We start from the raw sequence: 14,308 nt of genomic DNA, 5'->3' as shown, positions 1-14,308 counted from the left end.
ATACAGTATACCCTAATGTAGGCGAAGCTAATTCTTGTTTGTTATTCAATTTCTCTGTATTGAATTATCATAAGTCAATTTGCCTGAACCTCCAGAATTAGCTGATATTAATAATTACTGTACTGTAGATGTATAGAGTATACTTTATAGTGTAGGCTAGGCTACCATTTATGTTTACAAGGTACTGAATACCCTAGAGTAGGCTAGGCTATATTCAAGATATGTTTTTTCCAACAAATGAAGGGTTTTTGGGAACCTAACCCCATTGCAAGTAAGATAATACCTGTATAAGCATTTCTGGAGGGTTTTTTTGTGTTTGAACTATCAAAATAGGCAGTTCAAAGTGTTTTTAGAAGGGTTTTAAGTATTCACGAATTTTAGCTATTTGTGAGGGGGTGTGGTATGCATCCCCCACGCATACGGAGGTTTTACTGTACACTACTACTACTTGAAATGTCCACAATTCATTCCAGCTCGCTGAATAATCTTCCTCTGCAGAGAAATCAAGGCTATGCTGAATGAATAATTTGTGGAAATTGTTACAGTATGGTTCCCAATTTCTACAACCGTCCCTCTCTCTTAGAGAAAGTGACAGGTAATTGGAAACCAGTCATAGTTCTTTCAACAGACTTGGTTCAAGTTAGTAACGACACGTTCTGTACTTGCAACCATCCGTGAGTCCAACTTGAGCCCTACGTTAGGTTTGGGGGACGCGTATTCCGAATACTCACCCATCAATTCTTCCTCAATTTCCCGTCTTCATTCCTGGGGAGACTTAGTACTCCTTCAGACAGACGGCTCTGTACCTATCTTTGTTGTGAGCTTCCGACCTCTACCCAATATTCACGTGACTTCTTGTCTTGGCTTCGACTAGTGCACATTTGTTCAAGGTATGTCTCCTGATGTATATTGATGATCGATTGGTACTAGCAAGCTCTCATGCGCACATCTTTAGGACAGGTCCAACCTCTCAGATTTGGTTGCAACCTGAGAGTTGCATGGACTTGGGAAGTCTGAAGTTTCACCCAAGCACGATAAGTATCTGCAAGTCTTAACAGATACAACAACAAGGTTGCCCTTGTCTCAACAGGTCTCGACAGAGACAACCAGTTCGGCAGTTGCAAGCCGTTCATGGTCACAGTCATCACCAGGGGAGGCCAGTTCTTCATGGGCAGCTTCTCCTCCATTCCTTTCAATGCAGTTTGAAGGGGTCCTGGTCTTCGACAAGGGACTCCCCGTTCCTTCGCTTCCTCTCTCAGAGAAGAGAGACAGAACTTAGCCTGTGAAGAGACAACAAGTATCTCCTTTGATGTGTTGCTACACGATTCCCTTCGAGAATAATTCGTGCCTTGACCATTCTTTCCCTTCCTCTCTCGGAGAAGAGAGACAGGACTTAGCCTGTGATTAGACGACAGGTATCTCCTTTGGAGTGCCGCTACACAATTCTGAGGATACTTCGTGCCTCAAGGCATCAACTAGAATGGCAGTCACCTGCAATTCAATAGGTTAGGTTGGGTATCTACCAACCCAACCTAACCTAGCCTAGCCTGCACTTCAGTATTCTGGAACTTCTTAGCTTTTTTGAGCATAGGCACTCCATGGTGGGATAAGCAACGGTACCACGGTAGTTCCACAGCCAACAAGAAAGCTGGGGGATATGTCCTTTCTTCTCCTCAAATTGACAGTGCAGGTGCAAGGGTGGACAGTAGCACATTCAGCACAGTGGTCAACCAAACACATTCCAGGCAAGGTGGATGTATAACAGACAAGCTCGGTCACTGGGGTCAATGTAGGGACAATGTATAACAGACAAGCTTGGTCACTGGGGTTGGTGTAGGGACAGTTGGTCTTGGCACCTCAATATTTTGAAGGATTACTCAACCTTGGAAGACAGTTGGGTTAGGCCTTCTATCTTGACACACCAAAGCTGTCTGTTCAGCTCCGTCTTCCCGGACCTGGGGCATAACAGCCAACGGTCATACCACGTTGAAAGTACTGCTTCTCATCAGATCAGTACTTGAATGGGTGACTTCCCAGGAACACCAGATGCTGTTGGCATCTTGAGATGTCTTTTCTTTTGTATTCATGGTACAAGTCTTCAGACTTGCACCTTCTCGCCGTACTGTCTGATTTACCAGGTGATCAACAGGGTATGATCATTCCAAATCTAAGGACCCTGGTGGCTTCCAAGTGACTGAAATCGTATGCGTTACCACCTAAAGGACTTGACCTTCAAGACTGGGTGCCGACAACTTGTTATTAGTTCTGGCTCAACCATTAAGCGGTGTCAAGAGCACCATTTCTTTCGAATTAGTGTAATGATCAAAAAGGCGTACTTCACAGCTGACACGGTGGACAACAGTATGCTTCGGGCGAGATTTCACAAGTTCAGGGGCATTGGTCTGTCACTTGCATTCAGGAAGAACCTGTCGGGACAGGTACTAAGGACGGGAATGTGGTCACGACAGACCACATTCACTCCCTTTTTACCTTCGGGACGTTGCTCATAAATCCTTGGACTCGTTTTCCTTGAGGTCTGTGGTGGCTGCTCAACAGTCAAGTAGCCTCACCCAGCTCCCTTGGGGACAGGTGGCATCTCGCAAAAGAGAGGGTGTGTGTGGGACTTGCCTCCTACCTTTCTCTTATACACTTCCTCTCTCAGTGGGCAGAGGTGCAGTTTGCAAGTTGTCACATACTGGACAGGCATGCATACAGATGTTCTAGATGACTGAGTATCCTATCTATAATCTAGCAAGGGTTATCTTCAGATTTATTGTCCCTGACAATATGGGTTCATCCTAGCCTTTCTTTGAATCAATGATGCTGCATCCCAATACTTCGAAAGGCCCAGAAGTCTGGCAGTTGAACACTACACATGTCAAAAGATCAGAGGTTGGGTCTCCTTCCTCTGCTCTTACATGACCAGGAAGAGAGACCCCATGTGAGGCAAAGTACCTGTCAGTTCAGAGATTTGCCCAGAATCCTCACATCAAAAAGTAAGTCTCCCATATGTAATGAATGAAGGTTTGTATACGTGTACGAACAAATGACAAAGCGTACGAACAAATGACAAATTTTTAAAGTAATTTCCGTACACATAAACCTGAGGTCTTTACATAAAAAGCCCACCTTTACCACCCCTCATTCTGCTACCTGAATGCATACTGACTGAAAGGCAAGTCTTCCTCCCATGCTGTTGGTAGCCAACTACCACTAATCACCTCGTTTTAAGTTTAATGGAAGGTTCCAGCTTGCACTGAAAGTAAATCCCATATGTCAAGACCTCAGGCTTGTATGTTAGGAAAAAAACTAATTACTTTAAAAATTTGTCATATATCCAAAGAAAATAATTCTTATAATCTGTGAGAACTTGAAAATAGTTACGATAAACTCAAGTTCTAAGAGTCATTTAGTAACAAATAAAAATATAGTATAGGTAATTTCTTTGTGTATACTGTATAATGAATGTCAAACAAAGTACAAAAATTTAAAATGTTCAATAATGAATGTTTTAACAAAGTACCGTACACAAAATTTAAAATCTTCATGCATGTTTCATAAATGATGAGGGATATACTTCACAGGAACCTGAAATCTTAGAAATCAACAAATGCTTACCCAAGTACAGTAATAAAACATTGATGTATATGGAAGATTTAGGAATAATTACAACTAGATAACAATGATATTTGCAGACTTCAGTGATTTAAAGCTTAAGACATGAGAAGAGTGTGGAAAGGTAAGGTATATGGTAGTGGGTCTAGCTAATCACATGCTTACCCACATCTACTGATCCTGTTAAAATATATTTTAGTGAAATGATGAGTGGTGTCCTTAAAATGCAAAGTTGATTGACATCATCACCCTGCCTTAATATTAGAAACATTACATAATACAGTTTTCATGGCAATACTGTAATTCTGTGTGAAGTACTGATAAATAAAAGGAGCGACTTCCAAGCAGTTCTGGCTGATTTTATCCACTTAAGATTGTTGCTTAATGACTCACTAGACAAGAATATCCTGGTTGTCCACCAACTCTCTCTATCAGGACAGCAGATAGTGGTTTCTCAGTATCAGGACAGCATATAGTGCTTTCTCAGTATCAGGACAGCAGATAGTGCTTGGCACCCAGCTGAAGTTCATCCTTCAGTACGAGTTGCCTTGAATAAGAGCATGTAGACAACTGATTTTATTGGACAAGGCACTGAAGTTGAGTCGTTGTCGGCGACCTAGGGATGTCCTTTCAAAATACATGAGCACATCTATGATCTCTTAATCAGTTAAGTCAGATCTCTCTTCTTCATCACTCTCAATTTGAGTTTTACAACTCGATTAGAATAAGATCTCTCTTCATCATCACTCTCAATTTGAGTTTTACAACTCGATTAGAATAAAGGCAAAAAGTTAATGTTTCTCCACACCAACCACAGGGAATTGCACAATATACTTAGTAAAGGTCAATTGCTGACTGAATGTGGTCTCATGGTTCATCATACTGTGTTTTGTAAAAACTTTAATTCTGAGCAATCAGTCAATAATCTCCATCCACATATACTGTAAGGTTATGACAGAACCTCTTGATATGCAACTCACTCAAAAGGCTGAGCAATGTCAATGGTTACCTAGGATGTCAAACAATAAATGGAGGAGAGCCATGAACTTTTTCTATTGAAGCCATCATGGTGCAGCTAGGATAAGAAGTTTCATAAAAGAGAATGAAACAAAAACAAAATAAAATACACCTGTAGGTTGTCTTATCTATTCACTAGGGCATTTGGTTTACATTTTAAACATTAGTGGCTTATTATTGTGAAATGATGATTATACTAGATGTGTCCCATAGTTTCCCTGAGATGTTTCCAAACTGAAATTCAGAAGCCACCCTAACAGAGTCCTTGTAATGATGGTTATGGCCATGACATTCTTCTTTTCTGGAACAAATGAGGGAATTGGGTTAATAATGTTCCTCTCCATAGCCAATAAAAAGAAAAAAATTCTGATGGCTATGTTTCACAGGGATTTAAACACTGCACATTCCTTTCATGATCAGGCTACCTTAAGACTGCAACACGAGTTATTGATTTTTTCACAAATTTGTCAACCATGTTCCAAAGATCTCTTTCAACACTTTGGGGTTCCAGGCATGAAGGGCACCGGTGAAGAGTCATGGGTGGCCAAAGGTGAATGAAGGCAGGCACCTGACAACAAATTTTCTTCTTTCAACAATGCAAGTTCCTCTAAACACTTGCAGAAGAAAACAAGTTGCTGAGTATCCTCAAGATGTCAACCAGTTCTGAGAATTTGCCAATAAGAATTATTTTCTCTGGTGAAGGTAAATGACCCATGTTGGACCTCAAAGTTCAACTGGCTGGACCTTCATTAAAAACAGCCAAGCAAACTAGAAACTTACTGACAGTCCCTCTGGGCATATCTTTATTTTGACTAGTGTCTATTAGCATGCCCAGAAACAAGGTCAATTAAAAAGTGCCTGGGACAGGATTTGATCTTGATGACTAAGCAACTGCAAAGAGTTTTTTCATGAATGATACAAGAACCACCAGTGGCTAGGAAACAAGGACTCGTGGACTTTGACGCCCAATAAGAAAACACGAAAAGCTCTCTTCACATGGCCTTTCAAGGCAGTCATGAATATGGTTGAAGTCTTCTCTTTCTTGATGGTGGCAGAAAGGACTGCAGGCAGCTCCTGCATCTATCCTTGTACAGATTCTTGGACTTCATCAATTGGTTCCTCTTGCAAAGAAATTCATGTCTCCCAGGAATCCAGTGCTAACACATGTTCTTCCCTCCAAAACAGAGCCACTTGAAATGGAATAAGAAGACCCTCTTACATTGACCAATCCACCTTGGGGAAGTGATGATCTCAATCTCAGCTGCCAATAAACTGAGTCAACAAATATCAATAGAACTACATCCTCCTTGGACTCTGCATAAGATACTAACTTGTACACAATTGAAATATGTAATATACAATGATGGTTCCAAAACTTCATCAAGCATGGGATCTGCACTCAAATCACCCAACAAAACACACCAGTTTTACTTGCCTAACAATGCTTCTGTTTTCACAGCAGTATTATGTTCAATAGGAAATGTGTAAATTTAGCAACTGGAAGTGCTGCAGAAACCTATCAAAATTATAATCCAAATTATATGAAAATGGTAAAAATGTGAAAATATGTTGGATTCCTGCCCAAGTAGGCAAAGGAAATGAAGAAGCCAACAAAGCAGTCAAAGCTGCAATTATCACAAGATTACAGAGATATTCCTATCAGTGATTACAGTATATGAATTCTTTAATAAACCCCACTATAGTCAATAAAAGGCAGAATACATGGAATAATGAACATTATAAAGACAAATAAAACACATCAAACCCAACGTTGGAATATGGCATACATCAGATCAAAAAGAAAGACATGCTTAAGTAATTTCGACACATCTTAGAATTGGTTCTTCCCTATCTGAACAGTCAGCAAGATCCACTCCCTGCATGTACATGTTGTAGAGTAACACTAATAGTTAAACTCTTTTTGTGTGAATGTCCAAAATATCAACAAAAAAACTCAAGTTTTGGAAACAAGTTAAAAGAAATTTTGTCAAAATCATTAACCCAATTATAGATTTTTCAAGACCTGTAATTTAATTGATAAAATTAAACCTTACCACTAATAAAGACATCCTTTCGGCCAACCCTGTGAGGGCTCAATAAATTAACTCAGTGGTCTGGTCAAGCCACATAATACTGTACTGTAATAAAGAGTATCTACTAATTAACTGGCCATCATCATCTAGCTGCCTAGGGAAGTCTTTAGAATTTATGAAGCTGGACAAGTTAATTCACAATGTCTTAAGTAGCACAGTTGTTCACCTAACTGATAGTGGCCCAACATGACCTTTATCTAGCTATACTGTATGACAGAAAATACTAAGCCTACAAACTGCACAAAAATAATGCAGTAAAACTAGTAATTCCCTTCTGGGAAATACTCTTAAATGGGAGGTAAAATCTCAAGAAAAATTAAAAAGGTGGCCAGTTAAGTCACAAAAAGACCACAGAGAATGGGTGAAAAGTTAAAGGCAGAAAGCAATACATTGGGGTTAAAGGAAGAAAGAAAACCACCACAGTAACATATTTAGTGAGCAGTACTTCTGACAGGGCAGCTCACAGTAAATGACAGATTAAAGATTTACCTTCAAAATATCAGCATTACTAGCATGATCTGCAGCATTCTTCTGCTTAAATTCAAAGGGAACTTTTTCTCCCTTTTCTGTCACTACAAGTAATCCACCTGTTTGATACCAGTCTCCTTTTGTGTCACCGCCAACTGCCATCTCCTTGCTCTGTTTAAATAAATTGTAGTGTTAGAACATCAAGATTAGACTCTCTCTCTCTCTCTCTCTCTCTCAAATAAAAAACTATCCTTATTAATAACCTGTTTAAAGCAATTTTAAAAATTGTATTAAAATTACTGCAATAGCATAAATCACTTCAACTGTTATTGTAATAAGGTCTTATGATTTTGGAGACAAGAAAATTTAATTTATATACAATAAGGCTAGAAACTCGCAACTCTCAAAAAAACTATAAAAGGAGTATCAGACACTCACCAACATGCTTACTAACATATTTACCTCACAATCTTGAAATATTCATTATGTATAAGTGAATATTCTTATCCATACCTTTTTCATTCCTTCTCTAGAATCCTTTCCAAGTAGCGAAGGGAACAGCGAGAGAGCAGATAACTTCTTGAATTCCAGAGCTTTGTAGCATTTCTTTTCTGCATCAATATATAATTCTGTAAAAAAAAAATTGAGATGAAAATAGAATTGTTTGCGAGGTACGGAAAAATATATATCATATATATAATTTAAAGATTCATGCCACTCTGGCATACATTGTCTCTTGTTACATACTATATCAAAGACTGCTGTAGTTTTCTAATGATTCTATGAAAATTTTTTAATTGTTTGGTGAAATAAAGGTTTATATTTTTTTAAAGATGCAATCATCAAAATTCCATGTTTTTCATTTTATGAGTGGAGACAATGAAACTTTAATTTTAACAAAATACTACCTTTTTCATTTTATAGGCAGAGACAATGAAACGAAACTTTAATTTTAAAGCCCAATAATATGAGATGTATAAATTAAATAAAAAAAAAAGTAATTACTAACTCATAAGATAATTATCTTCACTACAAGAGATACATATTATCATAAAGCAAAAATTATCTTCACTACAAAAGATACATGTTATCATAAAGCAAAAATAATACCAAAACCCCAAAACTTTACAAACAATTTACCATCTATATTACCAAGACAAACTTTGCTAGGATAAATCTTTTAAACTGAATGAAAAGTGCAAAGCACATTTTAATTTAGGCTAAAATATTATGGAATTACAGTCAGCTGTAGGATATCATAAATGTTCTTTGATAATTCACATATACGAACGAACCCATACTGGATATCATTGTTCCTGAATATTTGGAAAATCAACCTTATTAATCCTTGCTCCATCTAATGTTGCTTCACACCTTTGTACATACTGTTCTCATTATTCCTGTTTTCCTTGTTCTGAACTTAAAAGCAAAGATATACATAAAAGTATGTGCAAACATCTAACTTTCAACTGGACAATGATCCAATTCAATATAGACATTTATGAAAAATGTTATGAGAAAAACTAACTGAAGAAATTAATTTTATACATATAAAGAAGAGATACTACAACACTCAGAAACACGTCAAAAACAATGATTTGCAAAATATTACCGCCTTTGAAGAATTCTCCTTTGAGGAATTCCTCCACCCCTAGTTCCTCCAGGCCGACGCCGATGAGCCTGACGCCAGCCTGGCTGAGCTGTGGCTCCAAGAGGCTGAGCTCTTTGGATGCCACCCGACAGAAAGCTCATCCAAACCTTCTCAGGAAAAAGAGGACGCAGCTGCCTTCTGACCAAAAGGAGCTCATTTTGACTTCCTGTAAAAGAGAAAGAGACTACAAAATGCGGTAAATTTTCTGATGATCATCAAATTCGATACATGAACATTTATGTAGAGTGCCTTACAATCTCACTCTTCCAATTTACACTTCACAAACAATTTGCAGTTAATAATTAACTGGCTTCATTTTAATTTTATATTTGCCATCACTTTCCAGTAGGCTATACATTTACATATCTGCAATACGTAATCTCTTCAACCACTCCACTATTATCTGTAGCATTTATTCCCCCTAAATAGTCTATATCCTTAAAAGGCTTTTATCCTTCGAAATATTTGCTTCTATTAACGCTCATTTGTCCGTTACAGGTTTCCTGTCAATATTAGGGATGTAGACAGTACTTCAATGGTTCTATGCATATTTTAAGGTAAAGAAATGCTTATTGTTCATTTGAATTTGCTTATTTTTCATAAACCATGTTCAACATTTCTTGCCTATATTTTTTCTTTCCCTACTCTTCTTCAGGTTCTCTTCAATCCTTCAACTGCACATAGCAGCACCATTTTCTCATTCGCCAAGACATTCCTATCATCATATCACTAGCCATGTCCTACTCTTCTTCCATGAGCAACACAGTGCCTCAGAACCTAAAAACATCTCGAACAATTCCTAGAATCAATATCTCGAGAAGGGCAACTGCTTCAAACGCTTATTTTCACAGTGAATACTCGCTGTCAGACGCATGATTTTTTTCCACATCTGGTGGCGGCGACGCGAACTTACACACACACACACACACACACTTAAGGCGGTACAAATAGTTATAAGGAATTTTTTTAATTCCTCACTTTTGACTGCATGCTTTTAGTTTCGCCAATGACGAAACAGCGAATAGACACCGCGCTCGTTTTATTGTTAGTTTTGTAGGTCTGCTCAACAGTGCAAAATATATTCTGTTATGGAATTGAATTAATAAAGTGCCACTCTCACATCAATTCCTTGTCATCAATGACGTTTTTCAAAGATTTAATGTTCACAGGGTGTGTTATGTGTGGGCAAACGCGGGGTGGTTTCTGCAGATTTATTTGTGAATTATTTATAAGAGCCTTTGGCCTAGTCTAAATGGATTCTATCATTTTTTCAACAAAATTTCAGTGGGAGCTGTTCTCAAAATATTCCATAAAATAAACTTATAACTTTACTAATCACGGATAACCATATTTCCCTCGTTTCGATTCAGCTGAAGTTATCAGTGGGAAAGCTTGTCATTCTTTCTCGACAAAAGACATTGTGACACCTATACAGGCAGTAACGCCTCGAGATTTTTTCTGAGACGTTTCAGAAGTCCGAAAACATGCTCGTGCGACATCGCCGAAGCTCGGTTAAGTCATACCAAGTAGATTTGATCAAACATTTCTTCCGTTTTCATCAAAGAAAAGAAGAAACGCTGCATTCAAAGACATCTGCAAAAACCGCCAACATGCATAGCCTAACTTGTCGCCAGACATGTCATCAAAACCCCAACACATTTCTTTCAAATGCCAAGAAAACATACTCCGTGGAAGTGTTGCCAAATGATGGCGCTTTTTGTGTGTTCAATTCGCTCTCGTTAACTTCTTTATTTTTCGGTCATGCAGCAGCGTGAATCCCTAAACTCTCTTATATGCTAATTTCTAATTTTATATAGTACCTTATATAATTTTATGACATGATTTCCACACACCCCCTCCAAGCCTTGTCGTGACATGCAGCCGAAACCTAACTTGATTTGTATATACATCATGCAAATATCTTTGCTTTTCTTGGTATTATCTATCAACTTGTTCAAATGTAAATTACCACATCTATTGTACTTGCACTCGGCTCAACCAAGGACGTCTCATCTCCATGCCCCTCCTCTGTTATTGTAACCTCTTACGGTAACTGTTTGTCAGACGTGTTTTTTTTTTTTACCATTAGTGCTGGTAACACGTTTCCCCCCCTCAATTGTTATATTTTAGCCTGTTACCTCGATTGTTATTCCAGTCTTGTGGTCTGATTTTAATATGAAAGCATTGCAGGTAATACCCAGACGTGCGACGTACTCTTGACAACGCAAAATCAGCTCAAATCCTGTCTTACAACAGGTCAATAGTGCCTCTTCTTAATCTTGCAAGAACTGCCATGCTTCGGACGTTTATTTTACTTTTTTGTTTCTTCTGCTGGTTTTTAGTTTAATCATCTTTAAACATATTTATTATTTCTCATATCTCAAATTTTTATTAAATGTTAGATGTGCACTTTCAAGATGCAAGGTTTGACATTTTACCAAACTCAAACCTTCATATTCTCGAAAGTGCCTGGCCAAACATGTGACCCATTAGTCAATATTCTCTTTGAGATTACAGCTGTAGACAAGACTTTGCTTTCGTGAACATTCCACATTAATATGGCACGTAAGCTCGCTACTAAACCATGCAAGAGAAATCATCCGTTTCCTAGTGTATTCATAGTTCATGACTTTCTATGTTATCGTGAACTTTACGTCAATCACGGTGCTGTCACTCAATTCGCTTTCCGTCATCTTTCATTATTTTGCTGACTATTTTTACGTGAATGAGTACATTTGGCGTGAGTGTCCGTACTCGTGAAACACTTCCTTAACAAATACGAACGACTTGAATTACGTGAAGTCTTGCACACTCGTGCTTGTGTGATAGGTACACTAGCATACACGAATGACTTCAATTAAATAGTCTTGCTCTGCACTGATCAACTGACACTTCACTAGCAAATATGCGCGAGTTATATTTTCACATATGTTGCCGTCTCTGCCTAAATTTTATCAAGAAAATAAAAAATTATGATAAGAAACACAGCTTACATCAGCATTTTTCGGCTTTAACTACAAATATTCCTGCTTGGCTCATTATCACTTCAATATCATAGTGTATCAGACATATAAGAGTTAGTATGGTTTCTTTGTTTCGTAACAGATAAAATTCCTTCGAAACTCGTACAATTTATGTCCATAATCCCCGCCCTTAGACAAGAGATTTTAACAGCTTATCTTCGCCGCTTCCAAAAAAGAAAAAAATTCTACTGATAACGTCAGTCCTACCGGAGACACCATGCCATTCCTACCTCGCTAAGTTAACATTTACAATCATTCATAGTATTCTCCCCAGGACACACACACAAACATATACAGTATATATATATTATATATATATATATATATATATATATATATATATATATATATATATATATACACACACACACAAAACACTTTCTCTAACCCAGCCTCCCCTCAGCCTTCCACCGAAAATGGCTATGTCATTCTTCTTTGGATGTCCTTTGTTCAAGCTTCGATAATTACTCAACAACTGATTTCCGGATTGAGTACTGACTGTGAAAGGTGAAATCAGATTCATTGGCCAATGACTCAGCTCGAAGTATCTCCACCCTTTACTCTCGAATGACGTTTGGATAATAGTATATACTGTATATTTCTCTCGCGGTTGCGTGAGTATATACAGACACACACACACACACACACACACACCGTATACTACATAATATATCCTTTAAAATTATACAAAATATATTCTTTAAAATTAAAGTTATAAGAGAATAAAATTAAAGTTATAAGAGAAAACAAAGAAAGGGCATTTAGTGCAGGTGAACAGTTGCTGCATGACGAAAAAGGGGGTTGTGAATGGAGTGTGGAATGGCTATTGCCTGCAGATGATACAGAACTGATTGAGGTTAATAAAGAGAAACTGCAGAAATTAATCACTGTTTGAATAGGTTTGCAAGAGGAAAAATTTAAAATGCCAGTACAAGTCAAGTTATGAGGGCTGATGGAACCCAAGAAAAAGCAATAGATATTATTATGAATACTTGGAGAATGAAAGTAGTTCATTCGCACAGTTTTCTGGGAGTAGATATACCGTACTGCGGCAGAACGAGGCAAGAGAGGTGGGTCACAGAATACGTGACGTACGAGAGGTAGCAGGGTGTATGCAAAATACTGGGAAGTCTTGGGGAGTGTACGAGCGCTTAGGTGGGAATGTATAGGGTAAAGGTATTATTAAGCCCGCTTTTTTTATGGAGGTGAAGGGTGGATGATGAACTTTGCAGTTACCGAGATGGATATTGTTTGTGTCGCATGTGTGGCATAAAAAAAAATATAATATTATCCCTTCTAATGCCCACGCATAAGATAATACGTCAAGCTATGTATTTGTCATCAACATAAAGATGTGGTATAATAATAATAATAATAATAATAATAATAATAATAATAATAATAATAATAATAATATAATAATAATATACTGCATTAAAGCAGCATGTGCAACAGGGTTGCATTAACAAAGGACTGTTACATCAGTTGTTCATTTTTACTTCACAATCAATTTAATTTTTATTTATCTAGACAAGGAAATTTAGCAGATTATAGGGCAGCAACTGATTATGCATGATCGCTCGCACGCGGACGCGCACGCAAACACTGATATGACAGAATGCGTCACTGCTACACCGCAGAATTGGTCTCATCTATAAAATTCTAGACACAAACAAATCGGCCGACACTCTTACGTAATCGAGTATGAGGTGGAAAGGGGAGGGGGGAGGATCTTGAACGTATTTTACAAAAATTTGGACAAAATTTTTTACCCAAAAGATAAATCGGCTTAATATCTTCGATATGCCAAAGAAATTATAAAGATAACTCTTTAGTTATTTTCAAATATTTCGAGAACTTTTGTTATAACAAAAGCTATTAATGGAAAATATTAACCTTTGTTGATATATAAAAACTATGAGGACATTCTCTTCAATGCAAGGATGTTTCCTCCACTGCTTTCGTATGATGCAGAATTACGTCTTTACACAAGGAAGCAATTAAAAACAAACAGAAAGAGAGAAAGTGCCAAATGAAAGGACATTGTTTTTTACGCATATCATTCAATGCCTACTTTAAATTTTGAAAAAACAAAACGAAGACAGACTACTGACTCGTTTTATAGCAATAAATATCTATGAAACCATTATAAGTTGGAGAGGATTCCCTAGTATCAAGTCTCCCACTCCCTGCACTGCAGTTGCTGCCCTAAAGCAGAAGCATTGTAAGACATGACTTGCTCATGTTGATTTCTCTCTCTCTCTCTTTGAGTATGTGTGTGTACATTACAAACAGGACTGCAATTCCTAGATATGTACTGACTTTTGAGCCTTCACTAATAGTGAGTCTAGTGTAAGAGAAGGCTTATTAGAGAGGTGTGCATTATACATAAATATATATAAAAAAAGGAGATAAGGATATATACTAGTATAAACGACAGA

The 14,308-nt window shown here is 37.6% G+C and overlaps 1 protein-coding gene across 6 annotated transcripts in view; it reads right to left on the bottom strand.

Annotated features, from left to right (window-relative positions):
* The window catches only part of LOC136839263 (prostamide/prostaglandin F synthase-like), a 117,526-nt gene that overhangs the window by 3,167 nt on the left and 100,051 nt on the right, over positions 1-14,308 (bottom strand). For 4 of the 6 annotated variants that reach the window (XM_067105059.1, XM_067105057.1, XM_067105056.1 and 1 more), the window contains 3 exons: positions 8,806-9,010; positions 7,707-7,822; positions 7,215-7,364 (listed from right to left, as the gene is read on the bottom strand). In XM_067105059.1, the coding sequence (XP_066961160.1) occupies positions 7,215-7,364; positions 7,707-7,715 (159 nt within the window). In that variant the 5' untranslated portion in view covers positions 7,716-7,822; positions 8,806-9,010. Of the gene's footprint in view, positions 1-7,214; positions 7,365-7,706; positions 7,823-8,805; positions 9,029-11,640; positions 11,778-14,308 lie in introns of those variants that run through there. The other 2 variants (XM_067105060.1, XM_067105058.1) reach the window with 2 other exon arrangements.

This window comes from Macrobrachium rosenbergii, chromosome 6 (assembly GCF_040412425.1).
Source record: "Macrobrachium rosenbergii isolate ZJJX-2024 chromosome 6, ASM4041242v1, whole genome shotgun sequence".
NCBI lineage: Eukaryota > Metazoa > Arthropoda > Malacostraca > Decapoda > Palaemonidae > Macrobrachium > Macrobrachium rosenbergii.
The sequence above is the reverse complement of the archived record's forward strand: the minus strand, read 5'-3'. Positions and strand labels throughout refer to the sequence as shown.